The sequence below is a fragment of the Lepus europaeus genome, chromosome 18 (assembly GCF_033115175.1).
Source record: "Lepus europaeus isolate LE1 chromosome 18, mLepTim1.pri, whole genome shotgun sequence".
Taxonomy (NCBI): Eukaryota; Metazoa; Chordata; class Mammalia; order Lagomorpha; family Leporidae; genus Lepus; species Lepus europaeus.
This window is the reverse complement of record NC_084844.1, coordinates 47,312,442-47,329,425: the sequence shown is the minus strand read 5'-3', so window position 1 is coordinate 47,329,425 and position 16,984 is coordinate 47,312,442. Positions and strand designations below refer to the sequence as shown.

The following is a 16,984-nucleotide window of genomic DNA, read 5'->3' as shown; positions in this document are numbered from 1 at the left end:
ATCTTCAAATGGAAAAGGAAAGACTTCCAGAATTGAACAACATTTAACTTGCAGTGAAGATCTTATTTCAGTTGTTAAATTTAGATGAAGACATATGGGGACAACCTATTTTCTTAGACATTAACTATCTTTAAAATGACATTTTACTGTGCAGAATGGGAAGTAGTATGAGTAGTATACCTGGTCACATTTTGGATTTCTTGCCAAGGGAGGCGGTTAATTTACAGGAAGCTCAAATCTTGGGTCTGGCCTTTTCTGTGGTGTATTTGGAACTAGAAGTTGTGTGTATTTTATTCCAGAGCTGAACTACTGCAGCTATATGAGCGATGTATTCTGTTAGATATTGAGTTCTCTGATAATCAGAATGTGGATCAGATCCTGTGGAAGAATGCTTTCTATCAGGTGATTGAGAAGTTCAGGCAGCTTCTCAAGGATCCGAATGTTGAGAATCCAGAACAGATTCGGAACAGACTTTTGGAACTCTTAGATGAGGTAAATTGTCATCTTTTTGTCTTCAGGATACTGGCTTTAGTGTCATGTAATTGTGATGGGTTATTTATTTATTTATTTGACAGATAGAGTTAGACAGTGAGAGAGAGAGAGAGAGACAAAGGTCTTCCTTCCATTGGTTCAATCCCCAAATGGCCGCTATGGCTGGAGCTATGTCGATCCGAAGCCAGGAGCCAGGTGCTTCTTCCTGGTCTCCCTTCAGGGGTGCAGGCGCCCAAGCACTTGGGCCATCCTCCACTGGGCCACAGCAGAGAGCTGGACTGGAAGAGGAGCAACCGGGACTAGAACTCGGCGCCCATATGGGATGCGGCACCGCAGGCGGAGGATTAAGCAAGTGAGCCACGGCGCCGGCCCCTTGTGATGGGTTTTTATCGTCTGTGTTTTAGAATATAACATTGGCAAAAAGCTTAAAACTTTTTTCTTGGGTTTTGGCCTACCCTTACCTACCAGTATTGCTACCTTGGGGCTATAACTTAGTGTTAATCCTGATTAGTTTTGAGCTTAAAAGCTTTTTGAATGTCTTGGCCTAGGGGAGGGATGGAGTGGAGGCGGTCGGGAATTTATATCTTTGATACAAAGGGAGAAGCTGATGCAATGCATTTGTCTTGTGGTCACTTGGTGGCCAATACACAACTGTGTGTCTCCCTTTATATAGGGTATCTGAGCATTAGCAGAACTTTGTCCCAGTTTCTCTTGGGTAGATTAGACCAGGACAGGTTAATTCAGCTCTTTCTTATTTTTTTCTCTTCATAGGGTAGTGACTTCTTTGATAGTTTGCTTCAGAAGCTGCAGGTTACTTACAAGTTCAAACTGGAGGACTACATGGACGGTCTTGCCATTCGCAGCAAGCCATTACGCAAGACAGTAAGTCAGCTTCTTTAACTCAAATTAATTAATCCATTTAGTAAACACTTAGTTGTGTGTTAGTTATGTGTTAGGCACTATGCTGGATGTTGAGGATATAAGCATGAAAGATAGAATCCAGCAGGAGAAGAGAGAGATTAAATCAGTATTTACCATGTAGTAAGTACTATGGTAGTGGTATGTATGGTGAAGAGGCATAGAGGGAAATGGATCTAATTTAGTCTAATTGGGATCAAGGAAGGCTCCTCAGAGACTGTCAAGCTGATTCTTGAAATATGACTATGAAAGATGAGAGGGGCAGTTTAGAGAGAGGGCACAACCAGAGACAACCAGGTATTATTGAGAAAGTTCAAGAAGTTGAGTATTTTGGTGTTTGTTGTGTGATATGAGGCTGTTATAGGAGGTAAATCTAATGAAGTAGGAAGTGACTAGATCATAAACTTCTATTTTTTTTTTAAAGGCCAATTTATTTATTTGAAAGAATTACACAGAGAGGAGAGGCAGAGAGAGAGAGAGAGACAGACAGACAGACAGAGACAGAGAGGTCTTCCATCCGATGCTTCACTCTCCAGTTGGCTGCAACAGCCAGAGCTGTGCCGATCTGAAGCCAGGAGCCAGGAGCCTCCTCCGGGTCCCCCACATGAGTGCAGGGGCTCAAGGACTTGGGCCATCTTCCACTGCTTTCCTAGGCCATAGCAGAGAGCTGGATCAGAAGTGGAGCAGCCAGGTCTCGAACCTGCACCCATATGAGATGCTGGCGCTACAGGCCAGGGTGTTAACCCACTGCGCCACAGCACCAGCCCCTAGATCATAAACTTATATGCCATCCTGAAAAGTTTAGACTTCCTTTGAAAGCATTGGAGAGCTATTGATAGTTTTGCTGCTAGAACCACCCTGGTAAGTTGGTGAGTTTACATGGGAGTTGGGCAACAGTGAAGCTATGGGAGTCAGGTTGTAGGCCTAGCTAATGTAGAGGTAATAGAAGTAAAAAAGAAAAGACAGACTGGGAAGATACAATGGAAATAGAATTGAATTGCTGGCTGATTTGGTATGAAGAATGAGACTTGGAGGTATGAGGAATCTATATTGTCTCCCAATTTGTGGCCTAAGGGGAGTGGTTGCAAAGGAAGAAGATAGTTCAGATTTGGATGTGCTTAACTGGACGTATCTATCAGGAACTTGAAAATGAACAAATGAATATTCTGGTCTATCTGGAGCTCAAGAGAAAGAACTGGGCTGTAAAACAGAAGTCATCAATGTGTGAGTGATAGTTGAAACAGAAGTTGGGATACTGAGAAAACTGGCCAGAGTGGGCAAAATTGTCAAGTGCACTAGAGTTGTCAGATACGCTTTTTTTTTTTTAAGATTGTTTATTTGAAAGGCAGAGTTACAGAGTGGCAGAGTGAGAAAGATAGAGAGAAAGAATTCTTCCATCTGCTGTCTCACTCCCCAAATGGCCACAACAGTCAGAGCTGGGCCGATCCAAAGCCAGAAGCTTCTTCTGGGTCTCCCACACTGGTGCACGTGCCCAAGCACTTGAGCCATCTTCTGATGCTTTCCCAGGCCATAGCAGGGAGCTGAATTGGAGCAGCTGGTACTCAAACTGGCACCAATATGGAATGCCAACACTGCAGGCTACGGCTTTACCCACTATGCCACAGCACCGGCCCTCGAGTTGTCAGATGTTAAGATTACTGAAAGCTGGATTGGATGACCTTATTAAGAATTGTTTTAGTTTGACAAGTTGGAAGCCAGATTGTAGTGAAGAGAGGAGTTGCAGAGATAACAAGAGAATGATATAGACTATTCTTTTAAGAACCTTGGCTATTGGCCGGCGCCGTGGCTCAACAGGCTAATCCTCCGCCTTGCGGCACCGGCACACCGGGTTCTAGTCCCGGTCGGGGCACCGGATTCTGTCCCGGTTGCCCCTCTTCCAGGCCAGCTCTCTGCTATGGCCCGGGAAGGCAGTGGAGGATGGCCCAAGTCTTGGGCCCTGCACCCCATGGGAGACCAGGAGAAGCACCTGGCTCCTGCCTTTGGATCAGCGCAGCGGCCATTGGAGGGTGAACCAACGGCAAAAGGAAGACCTTTCTCTCTGTCTCTCTCTCTTACTGTCCACTCTGCCTGTCAAAAAAAAAAAAAAAAAAAAATCTTGGCTATTAAGGCAGGGAAGGAAACTAGAAGATAATATAAGGTTAAGAGAAATTTTTGTTTTTTTAAGATGAGAGTGACCTGGAACATATTTAGGGAGAGGTTAGAGATTAATTAGAGGAAAGTATGATGTGTGGAGCAGAGGCTGCTTCTTGCCTGACTTTTCCTTCTGATGAATTGCTATGTACAAGCTCTCTCACAAATCAACAGGCGGTAGCAGAGAGCTGGATCAGAAGTGGGGCAGCTGGGACTTGAGCCAGTGCCCATATAGGATGCTGGCACTGTAGGTGGGTGCTTAACCATGCCACAGTGCCGGTACCAACAACATGGAAGGTGCCATTCTAGGCAGAGGCAATTCAGTGTTGAGCAAGAAAGCCATGGTCTCACAGGGTTCACGTGGTTTAGAGAATTATGGAGAACTAAGGACAATCATAGTTAAGCTGAGGCTGAAGCCCTGAGACATTAGCCAGGTGAAGGTGGATGTGAAGATGCAAAAGAGCAGCATTCTAGGTGGAGAGAAAAGTGTATTTGATGGTCCCGTGGTGGGGTGTGTTATGGTTAGTGGAATGGAAGCAAAACCTCGTCTCAGAGAATGGAGAGTGAGCAGGAAAGTGGTGCTGAAGAGGTGCCTGGGCTAAGGTCATCCAGGACTTCTAGCTGAGGATGATGGAGAGCCTTTGAAAGAATCTGAGATGGCAAAGTGACTGTAGTGTGGACATACAACCAGTTTCCTTTTGTGCTTTATCAGTTAAATACACAAAGTTCTTGGTGTTCATTGATAAAAAGAATTGAATAGTAAGGACTTTGAGGGTATATGGCATCTAGTGACATGAAACTTTGCTGGGTCACAAGTTTGAGTTCTGTGCTAGAGATTGATGTACAGTAGCTGTTTAGTTAGCTAGTGAGTAAGCCTTCCTGAAGGTCAGCATCGGCTCAGGTGAGCTTTGTTCTGTATTCAGTGACTTGTTCCTTTGTTTTGTGTTGGGTGCAGTTGAATTGTATGTTGTGAATGGTATTCCTTAAGGAGATTTTTTAAAATTTTATTTATTTTACTTATTTTGGGAGTGAGAAGAGAGCTCAATCTTCCATCTACTGGTTCACTCCTCAGCAATGACCAGGGCTGGGCCAGGCAGAAGCCAGGAGCTGGGAACCCAGCTTGGGTTTCCCATGTGGGTGGCAGGGACACAAGTACTTAAGCCATCTCAAGTACTGCCTCCCAGGGTGTGCTGTAGCAGGGCGCTGGAATTGAGAGTGCAGATGGGACTCAAACTCAGGCATTCTAGTGTGGGATATACGTATTTTAATTGACATCCTAACTGCTATGCCAAATGCCTGTCTCTGGGAAAACTTTTGATTGGGTGAATGTCTTGGGATTGTTAAGGGTCTGTTCTTTTGTTTCCTCATTGAGTGACAGGTACTGAGCCTGTCAGTGAGAAAACATTTTTGTAATACTACACCATCCTCGGTGTGTTGCAGGTGTTTGGAAAAGGGTGAAGGGTCTTTGTAAAGTTCACAAAAATATGTATTGTGAAGAAACTGTGCATGGATTTCAGTATTTTTGCACTGAAATAAACATTTATTTTAATTCTGTTTCCCCATTAACTTTTTGAGGTACCCTCCTAATGTTTTTGGCAAAGGGAGCATAATTTAGTGGTACAGTTCCTTGATAATAACTGAGAAAAAGACTAACAATGACAGGATAAGAACAGTAAACAATTTTTTTCTTTTTATTTATTTTTTAAAGATTTATTTTTATTTATCTGAAAGACAAAGTTAGAGAGAGGGAGAGACAGAAAGAGAGATGTTCCATCTGCTGGTTCATTCTCCAAGTGCCCATAACAGCTGCAGCTGTGCCAGGCCAAAGCATGAAACCCAGAGATTCTTCCAGGTCTTCTGTATGGGTGCAGGGACCCAAAACTTGGGCCATCTTCTGATGCCTTCCTAGGCGCATTAGCAGGGAGGTGGATTGAAAATGGAGCACTGGTCGCTTTGGCAGCACATACACTAAAATTGGAATGATACAGAGAAGATTAGCATGGCCTCTGTGCAAGGATGACACACAAATTCGTGAAATGTTCCATATTTTTAAAAAATTCTAACTTCAGTAAGCACCAACACACCCAGATAAGAGAAAAACTTTATGAGTATATTAGGCCTATGGAACCTGTCATTTACCAGTCACATCTGGCAATAAATCAGAGACCACAAATAGGTACCAAAAAAAAAAAAAAAAAAAAAAAGGAGCAGCTGGGTCTGGAACCAGAGCCAATAATGGATGCCAGCGTCCAGGTGGTAGCTTAATCTGCTATGCCACAGTGTCAGCCCCAACAGTTTTCCTAATATTTGTTTATCATTTTATAGTTTATAAGATATTTTTACATTCATTCAATCCAGTTATTCTACAGAACAGGTATTTTTATGTTCTGCAGAAGAAACAGTCCTGGCATGTTGCAATGACTTCTTGAGATCACACACTGTTTACATAGTCAGGTCTCCTGACTCTGAGTTTTGTAAGATTTTCTTTCATTTGCCTAGAAATAACAATCACCCCCTCTACTTTCTGCCTTTGTGCTTTCTCAGTAATTTTTTTTGAAGAATTATTTATTTATTTGAGAGAGTTACAGACAGGGAGAAGGAGAGACAGAGAGAAAGGACTTCCATCTGCTAGTTCACTCCCCAAATGGCTGCAACAGCCAGAGCTGGGCCCATGTAAAGCCAGGAACCAGGAGCTTCTTCTGGGTCGCCCATGTGGGTGCAGGGGCCCAACCACTTGAGCCATCTTTTACTGCTTTTCCCAGGCCATAGCAGGGACTGGATCAGAAGTGGAGCAGCCAGGACTTGAACTGGTGCTCGTATGGGATGCTGGTGCCACAGGTGGAGGTTTAGCCTACTACACTGCAGCGCTGGCCCCAGTAATTTTTTTTTTAAGATTTATTTATTTGAAAGGCAGAGCTACAGAGAAGCAGAGGCATAGAGAGAGAGGGAGAGAGAGAGAGAGAGAGAGAGAGAGAGAGAGGTTTTCCATCCTCTGGTTCACTCCCCAAGTGGCCGCAATGAGCTGGGCCAATCTAAAGCCAGGATTCAAGAGCTTCTTCTGGGTCTCCCATGTGGGTACAGGTGCCCAAGCACTTGGGTCATCCTCCACTACTTCCCCAGGCCACAGCAGAGAGCTGGATCGGAAGTAGAGCAGCTAGTACTTGAACTGGTGCCCATATGGGATGTTGGCACTGCAGATGGCAAACCATGAGGGTACATGGACCCAAGGACCTGGGCCATCTTCTACTGCTTTCCCAGGCCATAGCAGAGAGCTGGATCGGAAGTAGAACAGCCGGGTCTTAAACTGGCGCCCATAGGGGTTGCCGGTGCTTCAGCGCTGCACCACAGCACTGGCGCCAGTAAATTTTTATATCATATTGTTGGCTGATTTTTGGTCATAAAGGTTAAGCTGAAAACGGTATACTTTTTTTTTTTTTTTTTTTTGACAGGCAGAGTGGATAGTGAGAGAGAGAGAGACAGAGAGAAAGGTCTTCCTTTACTGTTGGTTCACCCTCCAATGGCCACTGCGGCCGGCACGCTGTGGCCGGTGCACCGTGCTGATCCGAAGCCAGGAGCCAGGTGCTTCTCCTGGTCTCCCATGCGGGTGCAGGGCCCACGCACTTGGGCCATCCTCCACTGCCTTCCTGGGCCATAGCAGAGAGCTGGCCTGGAAGAGGGGCAACCGGGACAGAATCCGTCGCCCCAACCGGGGTGCCGGCGCCGCAGGTGGAGTATTAGCCTATTGAGCCGTGGCGTTGGCCCTTTTTAAAAAATTTTTTTAAAGATTTATTTGTTTATTTGAAAGTTAGAGTTACACGGAGAAAGGAGAGGCATAAAGAGAGAGAGAGGTCTTCCATCCACTGGTTCACTCCCCAGTTGGCCGCAATAGGTGGAGATGAGCTGATCTGAAGCCAGGAGCCAGGGGTTTCTTCTGGGTCTCTCACGTGGGTGCAGGGACCCAAGGACTTGGGCCATCTTCTGCTCCTTTCCCAGGCCGTAGCAGAGAGCTGGATCAGAAGTAGAGCAGCTGGGACTTGAACCGGTGCTGATATGGAATGTGGGCACTGCAGACATCTGCTTTATTTGCTACGCCACAGCGCGGTCCCCTACTTTTTTTTTTTTTTTTTTTTTAAGATTTGTTTATTTGAAAGGCAGAGTGACACAGAGACATAGAGATCTCACATCCGTTGGTTCACTTCCTAAGTGACTGCAACAGCTGGGACTATGTTAAGCTGAAATCAAGAGCCTGGAACTCCATCTTTCTCTCATGTAGGTGGCAGGAGTCCAAGTACTCGGGGCCATTTTCTGCTGCCTACCAGGGTATGCCTTAGTAAGAAATTGGCTCAGAAGCAGAGCAACCGGGACTCAAACTGGCATTCTGATATGGGACGCCTGCACTATGCAGCTGCTACATCACAAGACTGGTGCCAAAACTTTATACTTTGTTGAAGACTACCAGTGCCCTATCAACACTGCTTTGTCATTTTGATTCCATCCCTGTCCTTGGGGGCTGAAATTAGTGTTTCTTGGATACTTTCTAACTGATTGTTTTTCCTGAAGGTAAAATATGCCTTGATCAGTGCCCAGCGATGTATGATATGCCAAGGAGATATCTCTAGGTATCGGGAACAAGCCAATGATACAGCAAACTACGGGAAAGCACGCAGGTATTGTCCCTCTAGTTCATTATTTCCCTTTCTTGTCTGACCTTAAGCTAAGCTGTCTTAAGAGCAAGGAGCACTTGAGCTGCCTCCCATTACGCTGTCCTACAGGTGTCCCTGTTGGTCCCCGTAGTGATGCTTCACTGTTCTAGGGCCACATCTAACTAACACTCCAGTTTATGTCTTTAAGTAGTAGGGCTATCAGGATGAATTGGGAAGGAGTTGATACGGAGCTAGCATTTTCTTACTGTTTTTCTATTCTAGTTGGTACCTGAAGGCCCAGCACATTGCTCCCAAGAATGGGCGCCCCTATAACCAGTTGGCTTTGCTGGCAGTGTATACGGTAAGAAATCCTGTGGACAGAGGAAGTATTTTGCAGGCAGTATCTTAAAGTACGAATTTTGATAGCATCAGCTCCTGGAGCTTGATTTCATCTGATCAAAGTAGTCCAAAGAGTATCCCCTTGTGCCTCCCATCCTCCAACTCCTTATATCCCTGTACTTTGAGAGGTAAGTTGTCAGGGATCCTCACTTCAGTTGACCTATTTCATCCACTTACCTCTTGCGCTCAAGTTCCTGAGAGAGTGCTCTGCTCCGTCCAGGCAAACACCACTCTGTTTCTGACCAGAGCTGCTGCTCTGAATCTTGTCTTGCTTCCAATTCCCTTTCCTGTCCTGTTGATACAGGCTACTCACTCTAGAAGGAAAACAACTCTTCCTTTACCTCACTCTCTTGAAGTCCTCACCAGGCCCTAGGTGGTCAGATCCTTGTTTCCTTTCCCCATATCATCTTACCACTCTTAACTTTTTAACCAAGGTGCCTGCTTTGCAGAAGCATAGTGAATGCCAGATTTTACCTCTCTAGATCTTATCAACCTCCTTTGCATGTTTCTCTGCCAAAGAGAAATGGGCCTTGGGAGCTGGGAGGGCTCTAAGCAGGAAGGAAGTTCACTTGAAAGGGGAGAAGTGGCAGCCAGTGCTGGGTACCAAAGTTTCGGGTATAAGAAGTAGTTAACACATGCATTACCAAGGAGAAAGTTTTCTTAATGATGTAAAACTCATTGTCCAAATAAACAGTGCTGGAGTTTATATTTATTCCACAACATTCAGGAAATTCCTAAGAATTATGGATTGAAATAGTTGATAGAGTAATGTGTTACTGAAAAACTTCCTTCAAAATACTGGATCTCTCTCTTTTTTCAAACCTCTGTCCTGTTCTCTTTGTGTGGGCACTTGGTATTTTTGGCCACCCTGCTTTATGTTTTTATTTTTCTTTTCCCTTTCTCTTTAACCATCTTTTCCTTAGCCAATGTTTTCTTCTTTCTTATTCTTGGTCTCCTTTCCCAGCTTCTCTTCTTTGTAATTATTGAATGTAATATTACGTTCCTTGTTGATCAAAAAAATAATTGTCACCTCTATTTAGTTCCAAGACATTTTCAGTACCCCAAAAGGAAACCTTGTACTTATTACCCCCATTCTTCCCTCCCCCCAGCCTTTGGCAGCTACTAGTCTGGTTTCTGTCTCTACTGAGTTACCAATTCTGGATGTTTAATGTGAATGGAACCATAAAATATGTTTCCTTTTGTGTCTGATTTTAATTTAGTGTCAAGTTTTGAAGTTCTTTATGTAGCATCTACCAGTCATAATTTATCTTTTTGGCTGAAGAAGACTCCATTATGTGGACACACCTGCTCTGTTTTGTTATTAATGGACATTGGGATTGTTTCCCCCTTCTGGCTGTTTTATGAATAGTGTTGCTGTAAAGTAATAGTTGTTCTTTTAGGTGTGTACCTAGGAGTGGAACTGCTGAGTCAAATGGTAATTATATGTTTAACTCTTGGAGGATCTGCCAAACTCTTTTCCATAGTGGCTGTGCCATTTTGTATTCTCATCAGCAGTGTATAATAGAGTTCTGATTTCTCCACATTCTTATCAAAATTTGTTCCCTTCCTCTATCCCTCCCTCCTCCTCTCCTCTCTTTCTTTTTTTTTAAGATTTATTTTATTTATTTGAAAGACAGAGTTACAGAGAAAGGTAGAGACAGAGAGGTCTTCCATTTGCTGGTTCACTCCCCAGATGGCTGCAATGGCCGGGGCTGAGCCATTCTGAAGTCAGGAGCCAAAAGCTCTTCCGGGTCTCCCACACGGGTGCAGGGGCCCAAAGACTTGGGCCATCTTCCACTGCTTTCCCAGGCCATAGATGAAAACTGGAAGAGGAGCAGCCAGAACTAGAACTGGTGCCCATATGGGATGCCAATGCTTCAAGCCAGGGCTTTTTTTTTTTTCGACAGGCAGAGTTAGACAGTGAGAGAGAGAGAGACAGAGAGAAAGGTCTTCCTTTTTCTGTTGGTTCACCCCCCACGTGGCTGCTACAGCCGGCGCGTTGTGGCCAGCATGCTGCGCTGATCCAAAGCTAGGAGCCAGGTGCTTCCTCCTGGTCTCCCATGCTGGTGCAGGGCCCAAGGACCTAGGCCATCCTTCACTGCCTTCCCAGGCCACAGCAGAGAGCTGGACTGGAAGAGGAGCAACCAGGACAGAACCAGTGCCCCTACTGGGACAAGAACCCCCGGGGTATTGGCGCCGCAGGTAGAGGATTAGCCTAGTGAGCCGCAGTGCTGGCCCTTTAGGCCAGGGCTTTAACCTGCTGCGCCACAGTGCCAGCCTCTCTCTCTGTCTCTCTTTTTCTTTCTTTCATTATTTTATTTTATAAGATTTATTTATTTTACTTGAGTTACACAGAGAGAGAAGGAGAGGCAGAGAGATGTGTCTTCCATCCACTGGTTCACTCCCCAATTGGCCGCAATGGCCAGAGCTGTACTGATCCGAAGCCAGGAGCCAGGAGCTTCTTCTGGGTCTCCCACGTGGGTGCAGGGGCCCAAGGACTTGGACCATTTTCTACTGTTTTCCAGGCCATAGCAGAGAGCTGGATCAGAAGTAGAGCAGCCAGGTCTTGGAATGGCGCCATATGGGATGCTTGCACTGCAGGTGCTTTACCCGCTATGCCACAGCGCTGGCCCCATCCCTCTTTCTTTCTGTCTTTTGATTGGTACCAACCTAGTAGGTGTAAAGTTGTATCTCATTGGGTGAGTTTTGGTTTGTTTCCTACTTGAGACTGTTTTGTTTTTTCCTTAATGGACTTGATTTTGGGGGACAGTTTTGGGTTTATAGAAAAATTGAATAGAAAGTCCAGTTCCATTTCAACTCTTCCCCTATCCTTATTAGTGTTAATAGCTTGTTAAAAATAATGGTTTCCCTTATTGTTAACATTGTCTGTCTATTGGGGTGCATTTGTTATAATTGGTAAGCCAGTATTGATACAATATTGTTAGCCAAAATCCTTACTGTTGTACATTCTATAGATCTGGACAGATGGTTAATGACATATGTCCACTGTTACGGACATAAGTATCATACAGAACTTAGTTTCACTGCCTTCAGAATAGCCCCTGCCCCATCCTTCCTACCTCACTTGAACTCCTGGCAGCATCAGGAGATGTTTTTATTGTCTCCACAGTTTTGCTTTTTCCAGAATGTCATGTAGTTGGAGTCATACACTATATAGCCTTTTTTTTTTTTTTTTGGAAAATTTATTTATTTATTTATTTATTTGAAAGGCAGAGTTACAGAGAGGCAGAGCCACAGGGAGAGAGTTCCATCTGCTGGTTCACTCCCCAAATGGCTTCAACGGCTAGAGCTGGGCCTATGCAGAACCAGGAGCTGCTTCTGGGTCTCCAATGCAGGTGCAGGGGCCATCTTCTACTGCTTTCTTAGGCCATAGCAGAGAGCTGGATCGGAAGTGGAGCAGCCGGGACATGAATTGTCACCCATATGGGATGGTGGCTTTACCCACTGTGCCACAGTGCTATTTTTTTTTTTTTTAAGATTTATTTATTTGAGGGTCTGGCACTGTGGCATAGTGGGAGAAGCCGCTGTCTGCAGTGCCAGCATCCCATGTGGGTGCTTGTTCGAGTCCCAGCTGCTGCACTTCCTATCCAGCTCTCTGCTGTGGCCTGGGAAAGCATTGAGGATGGCCCGAGTGCTTGGGCCTCTGCACCCACGTGAGAGACCTGGAAGAAGCTCCTGGCTCCTGGCTTCGGATCGTCGCAGCTCTGGCCTATGTGGCCAACTGGGGAGTGAACCAGCAGATGGAAGGTATCTCTTTCACTCTGATTCTCCTCTTTCTGTGTAACTTTGACTTTTAAATAAATAAATAAATCTTTTTTTTTTCAATACTACTTTATTTTATTGCCCAAATTGTTTGACCAAGCACAAACAAATTCAATTCACTAGTATGCCATGCCTCATAGTTAGATAGTTTTGGTGACTGGAGGCCTTCAATTGGCTCCTCTCCTGACATACCAGCAATCACTGTCATTTGTTTAGCACTGCCTTTTTTTTTTTTTTTTTTTTTTTGGTGGAGGAGTTGGCACAAAATGTTCTAGACTCATCTGGTTTACTTCCTGCTCAAGTCCCAGAATCAGCCATCATTCCAAGGGGCCCTGATTCCTTTCTGAACCTGAGACCTAGACTAAGTGCATGTCCTCTCTGGGTATTCTCTGGCTGTGTAACTGCCCATAGTCTCTCTCTGGCTGCACCGATGGGAACTGGAGACTTCAGCAGGGAAGCTCAGCTCCAGAGAACAGCAAGCCCTCCAGGTACTTTTTCTCACCAAAAAACTAAGAAGAGAAGGGAGGAAAAAAAAAAAAACATGCAAAGGGTTTTCATTATAAACTAGCTAAGACAAACCAGTACATATGCTGTATTGCAAACCAGCCCAACATGCTGTATTGCAAACCAGCCCAACACAGTCACAACAGAACTGCAGAAGGATCCTTAGAATAACAAGGTCATTTGTCGGGGATTGTCGGGGAGAATACTGATCGTGTCTTCAGCTTTGCCACATAACATGCACAGCATGGTGTACTCCTGAAATTCATCCATGATACTGAAAGTATACTCATGTTTGGCTATTACATGATGACAATTCTTACACAGATGATCATAGGTAACTATTTCTTCTCCATCTTCCTCTCTCAAAGATTTGTTTGTGATCAGCATAAAATCCCGCTTACTGCACACTGCACAACCTGTAAAGTTCAGCAAGAAAGATCCATTCTCCAGACAAGTGTTACCCCGATTGGGATATTCCTTCTCCACACAGTCCCCACACAGCGCGGAGCCGTCCACAGGGAGCATCCTCCATAAATAAATCTTTAACAAAAAAGATTTATTTATTTAAAAGGCAGAGTTACAGATTGAGAGAGACAGAGACAGAAAAGATTTCCCATCTGCTTGTTCACTCATCAAATGGCTGCAACAGCCGGAGCTGAGTCGATTTGAAGGCAAGAGCCAGGAGATTCTTCTAGGCCTCCCACATGGGTATAGAGGCCCAAGCACTTGGGCCATCTTCCACAGGCCCATTAGTGAGGAGCTGGATTGGAGGTAGAGCAGCTGGGACTCAAACTGGCGCCCATATGGGATGCTGGCGCTACAAATGGCGGCTTTACCCACTACACTACAGCACCGGCACCACTATATAACCTTTTCAAACTGACTTCTTCACTTAACAATATACATTTAAGGTTTTTTTTGTGTGTCTTGAGGGCTCATTTTTTTGTTGTTGCTGAATAATATTTCATCTAAGGGATATTCCACAGTTTCTTCATTCACCTATAGAAGGATATCTTGGTTGGTGATTATGAATAAAGCTACTGTAAACATTTATGTGCAAGTTTTTAATGTAGAAATGTTTTCAACTTATTCAGGTAAATACTTAGGAGTGAAATTGTTAGATCAAATGATGAGAATATATTTAGCATTTTCAGAAATTGCAAAACTGCTTTCCATAGTGGCTGTGCCATTTACTTTCCTGCCAGCAAAGGATAAGAATTCCTGTTTATCCCCATCCTTGCCAGCATTTGGTGTATCCAGTTGTGTCTTGTTGTAATTTGGTATTCTCTCATGCCATATGTGAGCATCTTTTTATGTGTTCATTTGCCATTTGTATATCTTACTTGGTGAGATGTTTGGATTTTTTGCCCATTTTAAATTGGGTGTTCTTTTCTCATTGTTGAATTTTTTTTAAAGATTTATTTATTTATTTGAAAAATAGAGCTACAGAGAGGCAGAGAGAGGGAGTGAGGGAGTGGGAGAGAGAGAGAGAGAGGGAGTGAGGGAGAGAGGTCTTCCATACTGGTCCACTCCGCAGATGGCTGCAATGGCCAGAGCTAAGCTGATCTGAAGCCAAGAGCCAGGAGCCTCCCCTGGTTCTCCCACGTGGATGCAGGGACCCAAGGACCTGGGCCATCCTCTACTGCTTTCCCTGGCCATAGCAGAGAGCTGGATCAGAAGAGGAGCCAGTCAGGTCTCGAACCGTCACCCAAATGGGATGCTGGCAAGCTGCTGCGCCACAGTGCTGGCCCCCATTGTTGAATTTTAAGAGTTCTTTGTATATTTTGGGTCTAAGTCCTTTATCATGTACGTGTGTTGCAGATAGTTTCTTCCAATCTATAATTTGTCTTCTTGTTATCTAGAAATGTCTTCCACAGAGCAGAAGTTTTTTTGTTTTTGTTTTTTAAAAATTTATTTATTTATTTTGGCAGACGGAGTGGACAGTGAGAGAGAGACAGAGAGAAAGGTCTTCCTTTGCCGTTGGTTCACCCTCCATTGGCCGCCGCGGCTGGCGCGCTGCGGCCGGCGCACCACGCTGATCCGATGGCAGGAGCCAGGTGCTTCTCCTGGTCTCCCATGGGGTGCAGGGCCCAAGCACTTGGGCCATCCTCTACTGCACTCCCAGGCCACAGCAGAGAGCTGGACTGGAAGAGGGGCAACCGGGACAGAATCCGGCACCCCGACCGGGACTAGAACCCGGTGTGCCAGCGCCGCAAGATGGAGGATTAGCCTGTTGAGCCACATCGCCAGCACAGAGCAGAAGTTTTTATTTCAATGGAATGCAACTTACCAATTTTTTCTTCACGGATTTTGTTTTTGGGGTTGTGTCCAAGAAGTCATCATCAAACACAAGTTACCTAAATTTTCCCTTTTATTATATTCTAGGAGTAGCATAATTTTACATCTTATATTTAGATCTCTGGTCTGTTTTGAGTTAACTTTTGTGAAAGGTATAAGGTATGTACATAGACTTATTTTGCATGTGTATGTCCAGTTGTTCCAGCATCATTTGTTGAAAAGATCGTCCTTTCTTCATTGAATTGCCCTTGCTTCTTTGTCAAAAATCAGCTGAGTATGTATGTTTGGGTTTATTTCTGGGCTCTCTGTCATGTTTCATTGCTCTGTTTGTTCTTTGATCACAGCCCCACTGTCTTGATTACTGTAGGTTTACCATATGTCTTAAAGTTGGATAGTGTCAATCTCCCAATTTCCTGCTTCTCTGTCAGTATTGTGTTGGCTCTTCTGGATCTTTTGTTGGTATCTACAAATTTAGTGATAAGTCACTGTGGTTTTAATTTGCATTTCGCTAGTAACTAATGATGTTGGACCTCTTTTTATGTGCTTAATTTGCCTTTTGGAGAAATTTGTTTTTTAAGTCCATTGGCCATTGGGAAATATCTTTTTTAATTTAAAACTTTTATTGTTATTTTTAAAAACTTTAGCTGCAGTGAATCTTCTATTTATTCATTAATTAATATATTTTTTTAAGATTGACTTATTCATTTGAAACTCAGAGTTGCTGAGAGAGATCTGCCATCCACTGGTTCACTCCCCAAATGGCTGTAGTGGCTGAAGCTGGGCCAGTCCGAATCCAAGAGCCAGGAGCTTTTTCCAGGTTTCTCACATGGGTGCAGGGGCCCAAGGACTTGAGCCATCCTGTGTTACTTTTGCAGGCACATTAGCAGAGAGCTGGATCCGAAGTATAGCAGCCAGGACCCATATGGGAAGCTGGCACTGCAGGTGGCGATTTTACCCTCTATGCCACAGTGCTCGCCCCCATTTATTTATTTATTTATAAGTTTATTTATTTATTTGAAAGTCAGAGTTACACAGAGAGAGAAGGAGAGGCAGAGACAGAGAGAGGTATTCCATCCGCTGGTTCATTCCCCAGATGGCCGCAATGGCCAGAGCTGAGCTGATCTGAAGCCTGGAGCCAGGAGCTTTTCTGGGTCTCCCAAGTGGGTACAGGGGCCCAAGGACTTGGGCCATCTTCTACTACTTTCCCAGGCCATAGCAGAGAGCTGGATCGGAAGTGGAGCAGCCGGGTCTCGAACTGGCGTCCATAAGGGATGCCAGTGCTTCAGGCCAGGGCTTTAACCCACTGCACCACAGCACTGGCACTCCATTTATTTAATTTGAAAGACAGAGAGACAAAGTGGTCAGAGATCGATAGAGAAGGAGAATCTCCCTTCTACTGGCTCACTTGCCACATGACCTCAACAGCCAGGCCAGAGACAGGAGTTGGGAAATCAGTTCAGGTCTCCCATGTGAATGACAGGGGCCCAAGTACTTGTGGTGTCTTCTGCTGCCTTCCTAGGTGCATTTAGCAGGGATCTGGATTGGAAGCAAAGTAGAGTGGACTTGAACTGGCACTCCAAGTAAGCTGGCATCACAAGTGCTAGCTTAACCTGTTTTGCCACAACACTGGCTCCTCTTCTAAAAGTTTTATAGTTTTAGCTCTTAAATTTATGTTTTTGATTCATGTTAGACTAATTTTATTTATTTTTATGAGGGGGTTGGGGAGAAAGAAAGAGAAAGTGAGAGCTCCCATCCCCTGGTTCCCTCCCTCCATGCTCTACATAGTTGGGGTGGAC

General features: G+C 44.6%; 2 protein-coding genes and 1 non-coding gene across 7 annotated transcripts in view; 2 read left to right on the top strand and 1 right to left on the bottom strand.

Annotated features, from left to right (window-relative positions):
* Nucleotides 1-16,984, top strand: part of SMG6 (SMG6 nonsense mediated mRNA decay factor) — a 261,478-nt gene that overhangs the window by 4,178 nt on the left and 240,316 nt on the right. For 2 of the 5 annotated variants that reach the window (XM_062175680.1, XM_062175681.1), the window contains exons 3-6: nucleotides 300-492; nucleotides 1,264-1,374; nucleotides 8,122-8,228; nucleotides 8,487-8,565. The exons of 1 other annotated variant lie outside the window; for it this stretch is intronic. In XM_062175680.1, the coding sequence (XP_062031664.1) occupies nucleotides 300-492; nucleotides 1,264-1,374; nucleotides 8,122-8,228; nucleotides 8,487-8,565 (490 nt within the window). Of the gene's footprint in view, nucleotides 1-299; nucleotides 493-783; nucleotides 845-1,263; nucleotides 1,375-8,121; nucleotides 8,229-8,486; nucleotides 8,566-16,984 lie in introns of those variants that run through there. 2 more of the 5 variants (XM_062175683.1, XM_062175684.1) reach the window with 2 other exon arrangements.
* On the top strand, nucleotides 5,510-5,612 carry LOC133747362 (U6 spliceosomal RNA). Its single transcript, XR_009864318.1, has one exon. It is a non-coding gene; the product is annotated as a U6 spliceosomal RNA (small nuclear RNA).
* LOC133777290 (protein Churchill) lies at nucleotides 13,009-13,415 on the bottom strand. The gene has a single exon (XM_062216800.1). It carries the CDS (start codon nucleotides 13,413-13,415, stop codon nucleotides 13,053-13,055), a length of 363 nt encoding a protein of 120 aa, XP_062072784.1. The 3' UTR covers nucleotides 13,009-13,052.